Source organism: Rhea pennata, chromosome 4 (genome assembly GCF_028389875.1).
Source record: "Rhea pennata isolate bPtePen1 chromosome 4, bPtePen1.pri, whole genome shotgun sequence".
NCBI classification, from domain to species: domain Eukaryota; kingdom Metazoa; phylum Chordata; class Aves; order Rheiformes; family Rheidae; genus Rhea; species Rhea pennata.
The window spans coordinates 66,032,237-66,051,805 of record NC_084666.1 but is presented as its reverse complement, the minus strand read 5'-3'; the positions used below and the strand labels follow the sequence as shown (position 1 = coordinate 66,051,805).

The 19,569-nt window shown below is 36.8% G+C and overlaps 1 protein-coding gene across 1 annotated transcript in view; it reads left to right on the top strand.

The window, feature by feature from the left end:
- BANK1 (B cell scaffold protein with ankyrin repeats 1) overlaps window positions 1-19,569 on the top strand; it is a 145,991-nt gene that overhangs the window by 58,487 nt on the left and 67,935 nt on the right. Inside the window, exon 9 of the mRNA XM_062574958.1 lies at window positions 7,594-7,790. Coding sequence (XP_062430942.1) covers window positions 7,594-7,790 — 197 coding nt within the window. The remainder of the gene's footprint in view (window positions 1-7,593; window positions 7,791-19,569) is intronic.

The window sequence follows — 19,569 nt, the reverse complement described above, 5'->3', positions numbered from 1 at the left end:
CAGTTAAGTGCCCATCTGTCTCTCTATCAAACATACAGGTATTATTGTGGTCCTAGAAGTGATGTAAAATTAAATGAAATGGAACCTTAAAGCCTAAGACCAATAGATGAAGCTATGTACCAGCTTTCCACATTAGTTTCTGGTGTTTGTTTTCTATGATTGCCTTCCCTCCCCACCACACAGTGTGTATGAACCAGCTCTGAGAATGTCTGATACAGTTTGATGTCTGAGACCATTCTAGGCTGACTGGAAGGAATAAACAGCAGTTTCGGTGGCTGTGAATGTTTAGTCTCCCACATTATTCACTGTTGCCTCATAAAAAGCAGTTGGGTCAATCCCATGTCTAACAGTAATTCCTTGAGAGGAAGGCTTCAGGCTGTTGAATAGAGCTCTCTGTGCTTCTAATTGCGGCTTTGCCAGTACCTAACCTAGATTGGAGACATTCTATCATCACATCCAAAAGGGAGCAGTTAGATCTAAAAGGAAGGAACCAGGAGAAGTATAGTGCAATAATGTCTGTGTTGCCCAAGGGAAGAGTCTTCCCCAGGTGGGCTCTTCAGTTAGAAATCCCAATTTTTAGTCAAGAGGAGGATTGAGGTTTTCACTTGGGAGTAGGGATCCCTGCTGAGGAGATCAAGATGATAAATATTAGCTGGGATTGTCCAGTCAGTGTGGTTGATGTGTGACACCAGTGCATTAGGTTTAGACAGCTCTTCACCCTTAATGCATCTCTGCAATAGGGAGCCCCAGAAGGCGTTTTGTGTTCATCTGATGTGTGTTTTTTTTTTTTTTTTTTTCTAGGAAGCATCCATGTAGCCACCTCAACATAAAAGATCTGTGTAGCTCAGATTTCTTTGTGCAAAAAAATAGGTCTTTGCCTGTTTTGAGAAGAGTAGGAGCGCTGAGCAGTTCAGTAGTATCCAAAGGGAAGGACTTGAAACTTTTGAACATGGCAATGTATTCTTCTTTTGTCATGTCTACTAGCAGACAGTGATGCTTAATATTATGTTATACTACTTGGCAAATTCCAGTGTTTTGTCAATGCTGCATTTTGCTAAATCTTTGCTGGGAAGAGGAGTGAGTTCAAATAATCATGTTAGTGAAGATGAACTTGGTTTAATTTAATTTGTAGTTTATGACTGAAAAGGTCTCATCATAGAAAATATAAGCTACATATTTTTGCAATGCAGAACATTTCAGGCAGTAGATTTTGCTCTGTATCATTTAGAACAATGGTATACCTTTAATAGTATATATGGATTTCCTTCCAGACCATTCAGCTCCTGTAGAACTTGGTACTGCATTGTCTTTTTTTTTTCTTTTTTTTCCAAATCAATGGGCAGTTATTGAAATAGATATTAAAGATGCATGTATTATAGACATGATTTTTCATCGTTCTGTTTCTGATAACAATAGATGTTGTAACAATAGATGTTGGATACGCAGCTCTTAAATATAATGAGGAGATAGATTACAATAATTTTGTAATCTGACAAAACTTCTGTGATCTGTCTTACTTCTCTGGACTGAAGTATTTTCATGGCGCTCTTAAGTGTTGCACCTCTTTGGAGGGTGGGGTGGATGTTCATGCTGTGAAAAAAAGTAGGTTGAATCACTCTTTAAACAGAACTTTCCCTTTTATGCTGTTTTTTGAAGCAGATGAAATGAAAGATAGAAAATATGGAATTACTAATTAAGAATGTCAGTAGATTTATGTCTCAGGCAAGATTAGTATCTCAGAACTGATACTTCAGTAATTAAATTTGGTCTTTAGATTTAACACTCTGTCTTTCAGGAAAATATTGCAATCTGCAGGTTTTTTGTTCAGAGATGTAAGAGCCATGCCAGCATTTATGTTTGTTTGAAAGTTAACCTTTTTAGAAATTACCTTTTAATATAAGGTCTTTCTGGATCTTTTTCAAAGGAAACAACCCTCTGCCATCAAACAACAAAAACCCCCTGCTTGTATCTGTATACATGTACATGCATTTGTAAAATCACAGGTGTGGTGGAATGGATTTTAATTCAAAGCGCAAAGTGATAGAATATATCTATCTCAGTTGCTGTGCTGTTCATAAACAAGACTTAAAAGTCCTACTTTTTGAACCCTTTGAAACAGATGTCTTTTTAGGGCACTAATTGGTATGTGAAGGCATGGATGAAGGCATACTTCATGAAGTACATGAAGTATGTTAATTGACTAGTGATTTATGAAGTTCGTAATTGCGGAATACATTTCTTGATACCATCCCTAACTGCAGATTTTGAAAATCAGACCCTCGACATGCTGCGCATACATACTGGCACAGATGAGCTCAGTAACAAACCTCTGTAGGTTTATACTTCTGAGGAACTTATTAATGTTTATACTTGAATTTCCTGATGCTGTATGTAACACATATTATCTGAATATAACTGATAAGTAATATACTTAGTGACATATACGTGTGTATGTGTGCATATATACATATATGAAACATGTAGAGTGTATAGGAAAGTTTTATTTAACACTTAACTTGGAATTTAAGCCTCAAGGAAAGAAGGTTTTAAAATATTGAAAACAGTCTTAAATGCAGAACCATGGAAATGGCAATTTTTGCCATTTTCTTACCCTTTAAGTTCATATGTTCTCAGACACTTTTAGCACTTATTCCTCCTCTCTCTCTCTCTCTCTTTTTTTTTTTTTAGGCATAAGCCTTTCCAAATATTATTGCTGAAAATATAATCTGTATTGCTAATTGGTACAGCTGAAACTTTACATTTGGGTCCATTTCACATTTAGATGCTTTCTCCTAATGTTCATTTTAATCATAATATCTTAAATCTTGTGAAATGTAAAAAAAAGTTTTGTACATCAAATATAATGCCTTTATCTGTGCCTGCCATCTGACAGGTGGTTTGAAGCTTTTGACATTGTATACATCTTCTTTGAAATACTGCATTTCAGCAAGATATATTTCTTATGGGAAATTAATGCTGATTGGTTGGGGTTTTTTCCTAACACTCTCTAAGTTCATGACTGAAGATTAATGAAATACATAATGATTTTTATCTTTTGTTTATCCCTGTTTGGGGATATACTTACTTTGTATTAAGCTATTGAATTCAGCTGTTGAAGTCTGTGGCAAAACTTCCAGTGATTTTAAAGTGATCAACATTGCACACCGTATTGGTGCATTTCTTCAGCCTAAAATACACATTGATATCAGTGTGCCTTGCAGTATCTGCAGTATGAGCTTGCCATTAGCATCTTTGACAAGATTGGCCCAGTAATGTGGCCTCCTTTTACCCTAACTTTTTTGTTGTCTTGCTTTTGAGATTTCTAGAAAGAAATGTGATACCACAGAGTAATATTTGTGTGTTGTATCTCCTGCTTAAGTGATCTTACTTTTTTAAGAACAAGTGGAAATAATTTCAACTTTGGCTTTCAGCAGTAACTTAGCTTTCAGAGTCATTGGTAAGAATTACTAATTTATTATCTCTGTAGTACTAGCTCATGGAGATTTTTGGTTGGCTTCTGATTAGTTTCATACTCTGTATCAGAGAAATTAGATTTACTCCAACTTTTGGTGATGTTGAATGATGATGGAGGACAGGTCATCTATCAGTAAATATTTTTCCTACTTTTCTCACATCAGTGTTTTAAGGAAACCAAAAATCTGGGATGGGAAAGCACTCTGAAAAGAAGGGCTGGTGGTTTGTTGCATTGCTGCTCAGAGTTGCTGACTGATAGGTTGGTATGCAGCATGCTGCAATAACACCATTCTTAATGGCTCCTTCAGCTACAGTCACAGCAAGAACCAACATTAGTAGTCCTTTTTCTTTCTCTTTTTCTTTTTTTTTTTTTTTTTTTTTTTAACAGACCTTATGCAGCCCAAATGGTAGCAAGGTGCACAAGAAAACAGGAAACATTTATTTGAATGCTTATTCTGAAATTTAAGGAAGAAATAAATGAAACATCTAGTATATCCTGTTCTTGGTGAGAGTGCTTTAATTTTGTTCATGTAATATTAAAAATATGTTTCACTTGAGCCTTTTTTGAGTGTTATATAAAAGATCTTGTGATCAGTGCTGCTGTTGCAGTTTTCATATCCAAATACAACTTTTTGTTTTGCTTAATATAGAGAGTAATATGCAAAGTTAATTACATTTGCTTTAGGAAATCTATTCATTGACTGAGTTAACTATCCTTCATGACTGGCTTAGCTGTTCATCTCTTAATGGGGTAGGCTCCTGTAATGTTTTAGGGATATAAGAGTAGCTGTAGCTATGGAGGAGTTGAGTGATTACCTGAAAAAAACAGCTCAAGTGGGAAGGATCTGAAGAAATATTTTGATTCCTGTGATTGGTCTTGAACAGAGATGTATGTTTAGGGATCTTGCTTAATAGAGTTGATTGAGGGATATCCACATTTTTTTGTCATTTTAAAGACTCAGATATAAGCCTAGAATGGTTTTATGAATGCCAGTGGATATCTTTTCTTCTTAAATTGATGAAGAAATTGGCATATAGTGTGTCTGAATCCATTGATAATGTAGAATTGATTCCCTTTTTGCATTCAAAGACAATTATTTCAGGTTTTGTAAGCAAGGAGTGGAAGTTCTCCTTGGAGCATATTATTAATACTTTGTTAAGCCTATTTTCACTGACAATGTTGACCTTTTAGCGTCTGCTAACAGAATTCAGGCTATTGGTAAGACTGCATAATATTTGCTCTTCTTTGAAGTTACTTCTCAACACATATTTCCTTGCTGGACACTTTAAAAAAAAATACATAAATTGCAAAAGGTAGAAGAATTAAGATAAGCAATTTGATGATGATTAATGGAAGCTTTTTGAAATATTATTTGATTTTGAACTTTTTTTAAAAAGAGAATCCTGTTTAATGTATGAAAAGAGACTTACCTTTATTTTGTTGTCGCAGCCTTCCAATTACTTGCATATACATTTGCTGCTAATGTGACAGCTCCTTAAGCCAGTGTATATTTCCCTAGGGTTGTGGGAGGTTTGTTTTTATTTTTTTTTAACTTTTTTCCTGAGTTTAACAAAACAGAGGGGAGAAAAATGAGAATTCTAATGGCTATACTCTGGAGTAACATTTATATTTCTGCTAATTATGTAATGAAGTCCAGTCTATGGAAATTTAATTAAACAGTTCAGCAATATGGAGTAAATAAGTTGTGCAACATCTACTTCTTTCAAGAACCTTAGCAGCTCTTACTGTTTTAGGATTGCTCATTGTAATTCTGTAACTTAGTAGGACAACTCAAAGGATTATAAAACATGCTGCAAATACAAAGTAATATAAACTAAAACACATTGTCCTAATAGCTTATTCAATCAGTACTTAATTAATTGTGCCTATTGTAAGAATTGTCCTTGTTCCTTGAATTCTTATATCTAATGATTGGGGTGAGGTTTTACTCTTCTTCCATATTAACAGTCTACAGGAGCATGACTGGGATATAAAGGAGAACTCAAGAAAGCTAAAAGTTTAAATGCAGAGAAACTAAATGAATTTAGTTTGCATTAGTGCAAAAAACATTAAAGCAAAACTTTGCATTAGTGTTTGCTCAAGGAAAACTGAACAAAGTTTTTGTGTTAGTGGTTGCACTAGAAGAAAATGTAAGTTCCTATGCTGTAGTCCTGGTTGGGAGGTATGTGGCAAAGGACTGTCTGGAGTTGAAAGAATCATGAAGTTACAGCAGAAATGGACAGAACGAACACTAAGAAATCACCAAGACTAAATGGGATTCATTAAAGAGTTCGGAGGGAATTTAAGAATAAAATAGCTAGATTACTAATAGCAGTTTATTCAGTTCCATGGCACTAGAAGGTGTGAATGTGACACCAAAATCCAGTTTCTCTTGGGACCTTGAGAACTACAGAAGGTTAATGTGTCATCTCTACCACACAAATTAGTAGAAACTATAATAATGGAAAAATTCTGTAAAGGAAAGTCTAGCTTTATAGATTTCTTGGAGTTCCTTGTAAGACTGGAATCTGATCAAGTTGGTAATTGATTGGGCATAGACGAATAATTGTCTAAAAGACATGAGGCAGATAGTTGCAAAGAACTTATAATAGTGATGCAAAATATTCAGGGTAGTAAGAACTGGTTGGGAAGAATTGCGGAAGGGTCTTTTAAGGTTTAGTGACTGCAATAGAATGACATGATATTCAGTGTAGGTAAAAACAAAGTGATATAAGTGGGAAAAGCAATACTATGCTGACATACAAAATGAGGTGCTTTGGGGAGATGTAAACACTCAGGAATATGACCACACAGTTCCATGATAATGTCAACTTGTTGCTAGGCAGCAGATCAAAAAGCAAATGAAATACTAGGGATTATTAGGAAGGAATAGAGAACAAAACAGAGGACATAATTATGATGATGCATAAATTACATGTTTCACCCACAAGTTGACTATCATGCAGTTCTCCCATCATCTCAGAAAAGATATATTAGAACTGGGAAAGGCTCAGAAGAGAGCACTGAGGATGCTGTAGGTTCTCTACAAGGCACAGTTAAGCAGGCTGATTCTCTTCAATCTAGAAAAGAAATTCTGGGAGTGAGGCAAGGGGATTATAACAGAAGTCACTGGCAATGCAGAGAAGGCAGATAGGGATGGAGTATAGTATGAACTAGGGACTATCATTTGAACCTGGTAGGAGCCAGGTTCAAAACAAACTAGAGGAAGCAGTTCTTCACACAGTGGGAAGTAAAGACACTGCCAAAAGACCCGGAAGATGCAAGAAATTAATGGTGCCCTGGGGCAGACTGGACAGGTACTTGGAAGACAGATGCGCTGCATGCTGATATATAGACAAATCACAATACACCAAACCACAGGTGGATAAGAAAGGGATTGGAGTGTGAGGGCAGATGAAGTATTGCTTATGTTTAATCTCTTATTCTTCTGTAGACATCTGTGGCTACTGCTGGAATCAGGATACAGGTCTAAGTGCTGAAATGATAAGCTGACTTCAGTTTAGCTTTGCCCAATTCTCCAAGGAGAAAAATAGTCTGTAATGCAAACAAACATCATGCTTTTTCATAGAAATCCTGAAAATCTTTAGCTGAAACAGCCACCTTTAAATAGTCTGCTTTTTCTTTAAGGTGCTAAGCAAGCTTTTGCAGGTTCCTGGTAGTCGCAAATTCTCAGAAATGTCTCATAATACAAAAACATAACACCATAAATCTCTAAAATGTCCTATTCATATGTCCCAGGTTAAAAAATATATCTAAAGCATTAAATAATATGCACCTATGCAAAAGCATACCCAGACTGCAGAATCTTTTGTCCTTTGGAAGAAACATATTATTTCTCAATAGAACTAAAATGCTTTGAAATCTCTCTGTCAGGAAAAAAAAAAAAAAAAAAAAGGAAAGAAAAAAGACACTTCTCAGTTATGTTGAAGGCTCCTTTATTAAAATATATAACTATATGAAATGTAAAACTTTTAGAAGAACTGTTCTTTGGGTGCCAGTTTTATTACAACTCAGTAATACTAATATGCAAAGGAATTTTGTGATGGATGTTTTATAAAAGCAAAATTGTTCTTCATGATTTTTTTTTCCAAATACAGATAGGCATTTGGAAGAACTTCCCACTCTTCTTCACTGTGCAGCCAAATTTGGATTAAAGAACCTTGCTGCTCTTCTACTCAGGTGTCCCAAGGCCACACAGGCTTGCAACATAACCAACAAAAATGGAGACAATCCAGCAGGTATTGCTAGAAAGCATGGTCACAAGGAACTACAAAAATTAATTGGAGATTTTTTGGTAAGTCCATACATTCTTTCATAAGCTATCTATAACCGAGGCTTATGACATTGTGCTACTGAGATCCCATAGTATCTGCTCTTGTAAAACCTAATACACAGCAATCCATCTGTCTTACAATATTATCTTATCTTGCTGTTTTAAAAACAGGGGCCAGTAGGGGAAACAGCCACTTTCTTTATGTAATGTTGTAATGCAAATTAGAGTTTCTGTGCTGCTTGAATTTTAGGCATGTAATGGAAAAATAACTCATCAGAAGTACTTCATGTGGCCTTAATTAAATTTATGCTTTCAGCACCCATATAATGGTTATATTGTAAGTAATCTAGCCTAGCCTTCTAGAGTAGGAGATAGACTTTGTTAAAAGTTACTTTGAAAGTGACTTCTGAGTGTTGTCTCTTTCTAGCATTCAGCAGAGAGAGTACTGCCTCTGTCTTGGCTGTCCACTTTGTGAAAGAAGACTAAACTGTACTACCCTTTGTTAGATGGAGTAAATCTTTCTTCTGTTGGATATGCAGTGAGTGGGGTTTCTGGCTAATAGTTGTATTTTCACATAAGTGATAATGATAAAATATGATATGTAGATACTTCTAGTAAGCCAGCTATTGCCAATAAAATCTAATAGAATTAATGATATAATAAGTAGTATAATACAGTAACTTTTGACGGTTTTAATCTATTTTGAGTTTTTATTATTTAACTATAATATGAGCCTAGATGATAACCCATGCCACAGAGGTTTCAAAGCCTAGAGAACAAATCAAGTGACGTATCAGAAGAGAGGGTTGTGAAGATTGACAGAAGTGAGTTTATGTTGTGAGGAACTGATACAGCTTTGCTGATCATGTGGGGTTTTTTTGTGTTGGACTCTGATTATTAAAAAAAATAAAAAAGAAAGATGACATCAAGTTTCTAAAAGGAAAAAATACAAAGAGCAGGAGAGCCAGAAGTTTCGCTTCTCTGTAAACCATTCAGCTTGATTTAACTGTGGATAGACATGAGACCAAAGACAGGATCTGAAGAAATACATGATAACAGATGTGTGGATATGTAAGTGAGAGGTTTTTTTACATGAGTAAGGAGAAGAGAGTGAGAAACCTAAGGGTAATTTAAAGGAGAAGGAAATGCAGTAAAGAATGGAAATACTGGCTGACTAAGGTTAGTTACTAAAATTCTAGATCAATGTCATAGGAATTGGTTAAGCCTTGATACAGCTTGCATGAAGGTAAAGGAGGCACTGGAAAAGCTAGGGGGGAAAAATTACTGTGGTCACAGTATTGAACGATGAAGATGACTTCAGCAATGTTTTTTCTTATTTTGTTTTGATTTTTTTTATGAGTTCTATGAAAAACATTGCAGTCCTGAGGACCTGAAAGTACAGAATTTTTCTAGTGGTCAAGATACTGAATGAGAATGTACTATTTTACTTTGTTCTCATTGAACAGTTATTGATACAGGCTGTAGAAAAGTTGAGGGAGGTAGAATATCTATAAATCAGATATTTCTCCTTTTATAGAAATATTGCTGAAGAAAGCTTATACCTAATTCAGGATTTGATCTGGTGCCTTTTCTTAAGTGAAAGGGAATATTTCTTTGTTTACCAGGTAATAGATTTGATCAGACCTGAAAAGCACTGTAGAGTGTTTTTCTGCTGATGGAGTGCGAAGGAATGCTGTACTGCAGAGGTGATGCATTTACTTCCATTTCTGATACTGTAGTTAATATCAAATTTAGCCAAAGAAAATGTGATGCTCCTCCTCATCCAGCATAAAGCTGTCCACAAAACCATTTGGTGGCTGTCTTCCTAGGTCAACATGTTAATAATTTTTTATTTTAACAATTTCTAATTACCATTACAGTCTGACTGCTGTCTTTGTACTGGTCAGAGAACCCTTGCTGGCAGCAGTCTGATATACAAGGCCAGGGCCCTTGGCCATTGGAGTTGTACCAATTTGCTTAGGAGGGTGGAACTGTATTCCCTAACTTCCCTACCTGTGGATCTAAGTGATATTTTCATAAGGCTGTGTTCCCCTAGCATGTGCTATATGTAAAGGATTGGTAAGGCTAGGCAGAATGTGAATAGGTTGATACTTAGCTCTCAGTCAGAGTCCCAGGTTTTTCCTTGAAAACACTCATGTGACTCAAAGAATTCAGCACTGATAAATTAACCATAGTTTCCATGGTTAATTTATCGTGATTAGTGGTAATGGTTAATTGCGTAGGACCTTTATCTTTAAGCTAGTGTTGTAGAAACTCATCCCTCTGTACTTCAGTCATGTGTCTGTTGTACATCCTCCACAGGGCTAGAGGCTTCAGAAAAGGAATGATTTTATTTTTATCCCTAGAACATTCAACCTAAGGCTGTAATCTGGGATGTCTGTGTAGGAGCAGACATAAGCACATGCAGTAAAGGCAGCCTACAAGTGACATGCGTTGAGAGAGGATACGTTGCACTTCTTTTAGTTTCTTTACATTTTGATAGATTTTGCTCTGTGATCGAAGGTGGTATTTCTGAGGGTGGTATGTTTCACTTTAGGATTATAAATTCTTCCTATCAAAGCATATGCATGCCTGTGATTAGCTATTCCTTTTTATCTGGATTGTAAACTTGCCTTAATGAAGTCTTGGTGTAAAATGTTCAGTCTAAATCATGGAAAATGGTAAACTTGACTTTATATAATCTGATTTTTCACAAAAGCCATTCCTTTATGATACCTATCTGCCAATATTTGCATGTGAACAGCTAAAAAAAAAATTGTTTTCAGCTTCCTATGACTCCTCTCCCAAATGTAAATACCTATACCAGCAGTGAAGTAAAAACAGCTTCACTAGTGTTAGAGCTACTGTCATAAGGGTGTATAGTCTGGTTAGTACTACCCATTTGCAACTGATTCAAATAGCGTGATGTACTGATCTTACACAAGTGAAAACTGGATCATGCTTCAAGCCTGCCAAATGTGTAATACAGTATTTTAGAAATATTAGCTTCAAAACGCTAGAAGAAAAATGGCTTATTTGTGTCCCCAGTAATAGTGCACTTAAGAACAAAAACACTTACTGTACTTCTGTAATTGATGGGAATGTGGAAAAGAAATATTTAGGTGGCTCAGAGCCAAGCAGAACTTAGTTTAAGCCTGTTCCAGGAACATCCTGTTACAGTTGGAGTATTAAAATTGCTCATTATTACAAGAGAAGCAGTTTTGTGCTTGGCTCTCTAACTGTTTTTAAATTTGTTATCTGTGTTTTGCCATTCCTGTAGGGAATAGCCCCAAAATATTCACAGTAATTCATTACTTTATCTTAAAAGAGCAGTAGGGCTCCAGAAAAATGAGAGTATTAAAACATCTGTTGAATTTGTCCAAAAGCCTGGAAAGGGTTTTGCCTTTGCGCTGGGGAATCCTTAGGAGAGTGAGAATCCCCTGGGAAGGTTAGAGACGGAGAAGTGAAAGGGAAAGTGGCGACAGCACGGTTACTGCTTCTGCGCTCAAACCTCAGACTTCGCTGTGCAGCTGTAGTTGGTGGGTGGTCAGCAGAGCTGCCCTTGGGGCTCGCTGGTGATGCACCTTTTCTGGTGCAGCCCCATAGCTCCCATGCCCGGCAGGCTTACTGGTAAGGCTGCTCAGGGCTCTTTTGGCAGAAGTGAGCTGTAGGAGCTGTGTAACTTGCACATTGGATCATCTATATGCAGTGAGTTCCCTGTCCCTGTTTAGAATGAAAAGCTCTTTTTCTGGAGCTGGATAGTGCTGGTGCTTATGTGGAGAGTGTTACAGACTCAGAAGGCAGAGCTGGAGAGCTCTGCTAACATGCTAGGAGCTGGTCTCTCCTGATTTGTGTAAAAACAAGGCACAAGGGAAGAACACATAATATTTATCATGCTTCTGCTGATACAACTGTATGAGTGGAGTGGGAAGAGGAGAAGAGATTTTCCTCATTTAGTATCTGTGTTATTTGCAGGGCCCTTAGATGCAAAAACATCACACCATTTAGTAACCTGTATAAATGTATGACCACACAAGCAGTAGAGTTTTCTCTTAGAAAACAGCATTTTAAAAGCTCTTTGAAAATGTCTTCCTTGTCCCGAAGGAACATTGTAAGACTCAATACGTTTGTATTAGAGATTTTAAACTGATGAAGCCTGGGAAAAGTCTGTTTAATGGGGATGATGATAAAGCTGAGTTTTAAAGGTATCAGTAGTTTGTTAAGCAAATCGTATCTTTCTTACATTTTAGCACAAAACCATATAAATGGACATTTATTTCCAATTCTTACATGTTTCATTATAATTTAGATTAAGTAATTCCCTCTTTGATAGAATAAAAAAGGGGTATCACTTATTCTGTGAATTTAAGACTAGTAAGTGAGCTTCAGTGGGAATCTTTGACTCAGATTATCTGAACAGATGAAATGATGAACTAAACTTTAAAAAGTTTAGTTGATCCACCTGATAGCTCAAATTCCAGTAAGAGAGGCCCAAGTACTTTGTCTTCCATTAGCCACAGGCTCCAAGCATGTATGCATTCAGTTGTTGCTGCACCTATGATAGGTAGTACCTTGCTAAGCTGCAGTAATTTACTCACATGTCTGGGCCTTGTTTCAGACATTTCTCTTTGAGCATACTCCATCTGAAAGCTATTTTGACACTAGCAACAGCTTCTTGTTGTTGTCAGTGGAGGTCTTTTAAGCCTACACAGAAATTCCACCTCCAAAAAATAATGAAGTCACTTAAATGAAGTTCTCATCTGGCACAAAAAGACTTTAAAAAACAGGTGAGAGAGAATTTCCAGGCATTAAGTGACTGATGAGAAGACTACGTTCAATCTGTGACCTCACCATTTAAAATTGGAGGTCACACTGATAGCCAATTTAGGCTTTTATCCTTTAGTATGTGCGTAATTCCTTGTCCTAGCACTTTGGGGTGCTAATTTCTCCCTTCCCTTACTAAGAGCTATGCTGCTGAATGGGCGGAACTATGCTGCTGAATGGGCAGCAGTCAGGAAGATTAATGTGTACCTCTTGTAGCATATGTGCTGTTTCTAAGAAAAGTAAAATTCAGAGAGCACTTTATTGGTTCTTTAGTGCAAATAACTTCTGACTGTTGGTTTTGGCCTTTAAAGCAGATTCCTAGGGGTGACACAAATGTTATTTAAATATAATAATTGAAACAGTCATTTAATGTTGCCGCCACACAGTTAAGACAGCACAAATTCATTTTTATTTTTAAAATACCTTGTAACATTTCAGAATTGGTTGCCTGAAATCTGCAGCACAAAGTACAGGTTAACTGAGCTTTTTTAAGTTGTCCAAGACTTTTGGCCAGACCTATGACAATCTATTTCAGAACAATGGGCTGATGGAAAAAAACTTCTTCTTCTGCCACCAGCAAAAGCCTCTCTGAATTTCTTGTTTAATGTAATTTCTACATCTTCCTACTTCAGGCACCTCTTGTGCAGCTATTGAAAAAATAATGGGCATTCTGTTCTGTATAAATTGGCGACATTCTTTTAGATTTCAATAGGCTGAGACATGCCCTAGGTAGGCCTTGTACAAGAGGAGTCTGTTTCTTTCAAAAGAGAGAGTCGCGTTTAGTATTTTCTACGTCTTTTGAGATGCACCCTGCAAAGTCTAAACCTGAGCGTCTCCTGTTCCTCGTTACTGAGTTTGCCCTTGTTAGCAATTCCCTCAGGAGTGGATAATCTCATTCCCTCATAATCTTCACTCAGAATCTGTTTTATGGAAGACATATGTGTTTTAGTTAAAATATTGCAAAAACAAACTTATTTCTTAAATGACAAGCTGTATTTATGTAAAACTTAGCCAACTTAAAAGATGGGCAGCTATATAGGTTGGCAAATAATTTGCCATTGTTCACCTCTCCCTTTCATCTCTGTCTTATTTTGAAGTGAATGGAATGTAAAATGTTATCTCTTGAACCAGAGTCAAGAATTTCTTCTAGAATCTTGCTGAGCTAGAAAAGAAAAAAAAAAGAAAGAAAGAAAAAGCTATGTACTGTGAAATTTTATGGTACTTTCTCCTCAGAATTGTTTTATGCATTTATTATTGCAAAGAAATGCAAAAAGAAACTTTCTTAGCTGTGTAGCTACCACCTCGAAATGACAATAGATTTTCCGGTGGCTGGAATTTCTCCAACAAATGTTCTTATAATTTGGGGTAGTGATTCCTGCAAGCTCATCAGGAATCAGCTTTTTATAACAGAAGTATTCCTACATCTTATGTTTATCCAACATAAGGACAAGGGGCAATGGGCAGAAATTGAAGCACAGGAAGTTCCGCCTGACCGTGAGGGGAAATTTCTTCCCTGTGAGAGAGACAGAGCACTGGCACAGGTTGCCCAGAGAGGTTGTGGAGCCTCCTTCTCTGGAGATCTTCAAGGCCTGCCTGGATGCAACCCTGTCTAACATGCTCTAGGTGACCCTGCTGAGCAGGGAGGTTGGACTAGATGATCTCCAAAGGTCCCTTCCAGCCTTACTGATTCTATGATTCTATTCTATGATTCTATGATCCTTGTGTTTCTGTACAAGACTGTATAGTATGGAAGAGCTCCCCAGTGTGAAACTTTTATATCTGTAAATTTGGTTGCAATCTCTTCCTCAACTATTAATTTTCTGTTGGGGAAGGACCATGTGTAGTGGCTACACCATGTTTTGAAAGATGGAATGGATATGGACTAAAGCATCCTAAATGCAGTGAATCTGAAGGCTATTAATATCTACTTTAAATGCTACACTAGTATTGCATTGGCCCATTGCTCATTAGTTTCAAATTCAATACTGGAAGAGTATGCAAGAGAGAAGGAGAATAGTCGAATTGCTAAAATTTGTGCCAATCCACTACTGGTTTCTCAGTGAAGCGTACTGGGGTTTTATTCTTCCACAATATTTTAATGCTCAGAAATGTTGCTTGTTATGTTAATATTTTGTTACACTGAAAGTTACTTAACTGACAATGAATAGGTTGACATATTTTTTGATATTTTGTAGTGAATGGATAGTCACAAACCTTTGGCAATGAATTGAAATTCTTAAACTTGGCCAGTTTTGGCTGAGGAGTCCTGTGAACCTCTGCTAACTGATAGGCAAGCCTCATCCAATGATTTAAATGAGGTGTTTGTTCAGGGAGGATCTCTCTCTTCCCCCCTCATGCTTTCCCCCTCCAATTACTTGTGGAGAGGGTTCCCATTATCAGTGTTTAGTGTCTTATAGTTAGGATTTGGTTTGGGAATTTATTTTTATTTTAGTGTCTTAAAGGTTTCCTCCTCTTTTCACATGTTCTCATCTCAGAGGGAAATGCTGACTGTAATGATAGCTTGCAGGCACATACTGCCTTTTGGGGTCAGATTCAATTTATGTTTTACTAAAGCAATTAGGGTAATGACTGGGCATGGAAGACCTCAGTTTTAAGGAAAAAAAAAGGCTAGATTTTTCATTTTAAAAAAATCATAGACATTAAGCTAAACACATTTTTAAGTGTCTGTGCAGACTGTTATGCTGCCTAGAATCTTGCACCTTAACGTGATTAAATCTTCTGTCATAACTATGCAATTGAGTACAACCTTCTCGCGAAGGGAATGATAAATGAAACTGCAGATTTAGAAAGCTTAGTTTTGTATGAGATACCTGTTGAAATTTGTGTAAAGTTTAAAATGAACTAGCATGTTTTTTCCAAAGAATTGTCTGATACTTTGTCTTCTGCCATTCTGTAACTATAGCAGTGATACAGTGGAAGTCAGTTTTTAGCAACTTGATGTTTCAAAAAACCTTTACAGTTTTTAAGAAAACTTAATCGCTAACAGAATTCTAGACAAAATGCTTGTGAATTAGAAACAAGAAAAATGAAAAAGGGGTGTATAACAATACTTGCATTCTTAACTGTATTTATGTTTATAAAGCCAAGGGATTTTCAGAGGTCCTGCTGATTATTTTGTGACAGGGCAACTTCAGCAAAGACGCTTATGTAAGAGGGTTTATTTTGTTCTTTTTTTTTCAGTAGTGTTTAGGCTGGAAGGAATCATCTGCATCCCTCATCTATATTGCTAGGCTCTGAACTGGTTTGAGCATGTGAAAAAGGTTTGGCTAGACTGTTTATGTCAATAAAAAATACACATAAAGTGAGAGAAAACAAAACTGACCATGTTGTGTTGTTGTATGATCAGTGTTGTATAAATCTATGCCATGCCTGCATCTGGACCCTTTATCTTTAAAGAAACATGGAAATAAATGTGTGATAAATACTCTAGTAGCCTGAAGAGGTGTTAGAAGGAATATGGTAAAGATAAGTAGAATAAACTCCTGTTTACCCCCTCTTGTGATAAGGCAACAGGCAGTAAAAGTGAAATGAAGCAAATTTGACATAAAATGCTGTTCCAGGAAGAGGTAATTTTCATGTTCAGCCGGTTAGGATACCACTGAAGCCAGAATTATAGGAAAGAATCATCAGGCTGTACATTTTTATGGTTGTTGAAAATTTCAAGTCACTGTATGCAGTATGGGCTTTTTTGTTTGTTTTCATTGTGAAAGCATGAATCCTATAGCCTAGGAACAAATCAGTTGCATGAGATAAAGGAAGAAGCTTTCCCAAGGAGAAGCTATTCCATAACTGTACAGCAGAATGGTTCCTTGGACCTTTCCATCAGCTTTCCTCTAATGACCGTTCCAATGACTGGGTATCATTCGGTGAGCAGATTGCCTTTTTATTTCTTCTTCCTCAAATACAGACATCTCAGAAGCCCTTACAATGCAAAAGAAAAGGTGAAATGGTCAAAAATTATCTGCTAACTCCAAGTTTACAACACAAGTCCTAAAGCTTGTTGTGGTGTCATGTTCCAGTGCATCGTCCAGAAGCAAGTTTGGGGTCTCACATCTGTCAGATGAAGGATTGAAGGTGTATGAGTGACTGTTGAAAAGCAGGTTTCCCTTGACAGTATACGCTCTCAGTGAGGCTATCTAGAGTATGTTATTTGGCTGCCTCCCAGTGATTTGGGAAGAAATGAAATGTCTATCACATCTTACAAGTTTTTGAGTACAAAAAAAGAGAGCATGTCACCATTGCCTTTCTTCAGCCTATTGGGGCAGGGGGGAACCCAAAACGAAGAGCAAAATTGTAATAAGGGGAGTTTCAGCTTGATGGAGGAAGATTAAAGGAAATTAGGAGAGGAAAGGGACTGTTGAAGTTACAGTGGTAAATACAGTCTGTGAGCCAAACCTACCTACTTTTTGAGTGACATCATGAGATATGAAGGGAATTCTTTGATCCTAAAACTTTTAAGAAAAACTAGGGGAAGAAGCAAGACTTAATGAGTAAAGTTAGGTAAAAGGTTTGTCACATCCTCAGCAGTTTGAAGGCTCAGAGCTCTGCATAGTTCTAATAGTGAATTACCAGACTTTCCTACAGCTGTAATTTATGACTTAATTAGGAAAATTGTCTGTAGGCTCTACATCAATAGAATGACCATTAGGGAAAGACATTTCTCAAAGCTACCAACCCCATTATGTGAAACTGCTTAAAAAAATCCATTTCTGCCCTGCACAGTGTTAGTTCTGTTTAACACAGCCAAGCAGAGTCTCCATTTATAATTCTGTCTGAGGACCCTACACAGAAGGCCTTCTCTTCCTTCTGTGCCTATATATTGTTTTACAATATATGATTCAATATTTTATTGCCAAGACTCTAGGGTACCTAGCAATAACCATTTGCTTTTCTTATGTTTGGTGCAGACTTAAAAATGGTTTTGGAATTCCTGTAGTCTACAAAACTCAAAAGAGCATGAAACAACTGACACATACGTTCACTTTCACAAAGAAAGCCAGTATGTTAATAGATTGCTTTATAATATGTGTTTAATATCCTTTGCAATCATTATGATCCAAATTGCATGCTGTCTGTTACAGACGTGGGCAGTCTTCTTTAACCCCATGTGCCAAAATCTTCATGCAGCTGGCAGCAGCAATGTACGTACGTCAGGGGTTTGAGAGTTGTTCTCAGGCAGCAGAAGTTAATGGTTCTGTACAGCTCTTACTGTAAATGTGGGATGGCTTGTGGGGCATATAACTGGATCTTAGCACTGTCTGATGATGCCAAGCTTATGAGCCATATTGGCTTGATTTTACTTACCCCCGAGATTTCAGATTACGTAGCTGCTCTTGTACAGTCATAGAGGTGATCTAAGAGCCATCCTTGAATTATTGAACTCAAGACCTGCAGTTGGTCACCAGTAGCCTTCTGAATTCCAACTGAATGCCTCTGCTGTTAATAAATACCACTTTCTGAGAGTTATGAGAATAAATGTAGGCAGAAAAATCTCCTTGCCATATGGAAAACACTAGCAAGTTCCTTTTAGGATGCCTAGGAAAACACAGAATTCAGTACTGTACAAGACCTGGAAGTCATATAGTTATGAGTGTAATTCTGAACTGCAACACTTAGTCCAAACTTCAAGGATATTTTTAATGAGTTATATTTTTTAAAAAATGATGGAAGTTCATAGCATGTACTATCATACATAAATGGGTCAAAGTATTGAACAAAAGTTTCCATGGAAACTGTGTAAGAGTCAAGGGTGCTTTTCAAATTAATTAAAATCTTATGTTTTAAAGAGAAGAGGTTAAAGGTGACAAAATCTGGTATTGGTGTATAGATCTGCAGTAAATTCTAGCCAGCTTGTCCAAGGGACACCTGTTGTCATTGACAACGTAATTTGCAAAGTTATAACTGTAAAAACTAGTGTTTTTTTACAGATTTTTTCCCCCTTTCTTTGTGGAAAAGTTCAATATGAACCTAGGAACAGGCATTTACTAGCCATATACATACAGAGCAAGACAGAAAGGGCCTCTGGAAAATCCAGAAAAGGTCGCTTCAGAATTTTGAAAGCAAGCAGGATTGAACTTGTTAGCAAGAACCATTTCCCTTCTTTTCCCAAGATTATTAATTAAAGAATGATTTGTTATTTTAATTTGCTTCTGTGCATATTAAATATACCTACATAATGCAAAGAGAAGGATGATATTTATTGCTAGTTTTTTAGTTAATAAAATGACAAAGAAGCAAGTGTGCATGTACAGTATATTGGATGCATTGTGTTATGCTGTGGCTAATGTAATGTGATGTATTAAGTTAGAACTTGGGCACTCAAAGAAACAGGCTTTTATTGGACCCTTGGCAGCGAAATCTTTACTGGAGAACAAATAGTGCGCAGTGCCAGCAGCAAAACGCAGCACATTTTTGGCTAGCGCTTGGCCTGAAGTAGTTAAAAGACCTATTAGAATTGAAAATCTCCAGAAGTGTGACAAACAATTGGAGAGGATTTAAACAGTGGTTCACTCTATATCTGCATGCAATGGATGCCAGCAAAAAGAGCAATGGATGGTGGAAGTACATGACCAGAAGCTTTAAGCAACCTTGGGAAAATGCTGAGCTGCTGGGCTGTTGTTAAACAAAAAGATCCATTCCACAGAGCCAAAATAACACACCCAGGAGATAAATGAACAAAGCCATTCCTTCATTAGGGCTGAAGTTTTTACTTACCTACCTACCGCAGTAGAATAGGAAAAATTAAAGAATTAAATTGGAATAGAAGAAGACGCAGGGATTTGTACTTTTCTGGAGTTGAGCATTTGTTCTTATGAAAGTGTTTCTAATCTGGCCGTTTCCATCAGCGAGAATACCAGCAAGTGAAAATATACATTGGGTAAGGTATGCTGCTCTAAGGAGAGATGAAAAAGCTAAAGGTAATCATTAAAGTGGCTGGAGTTCTGAGGTACTGTGT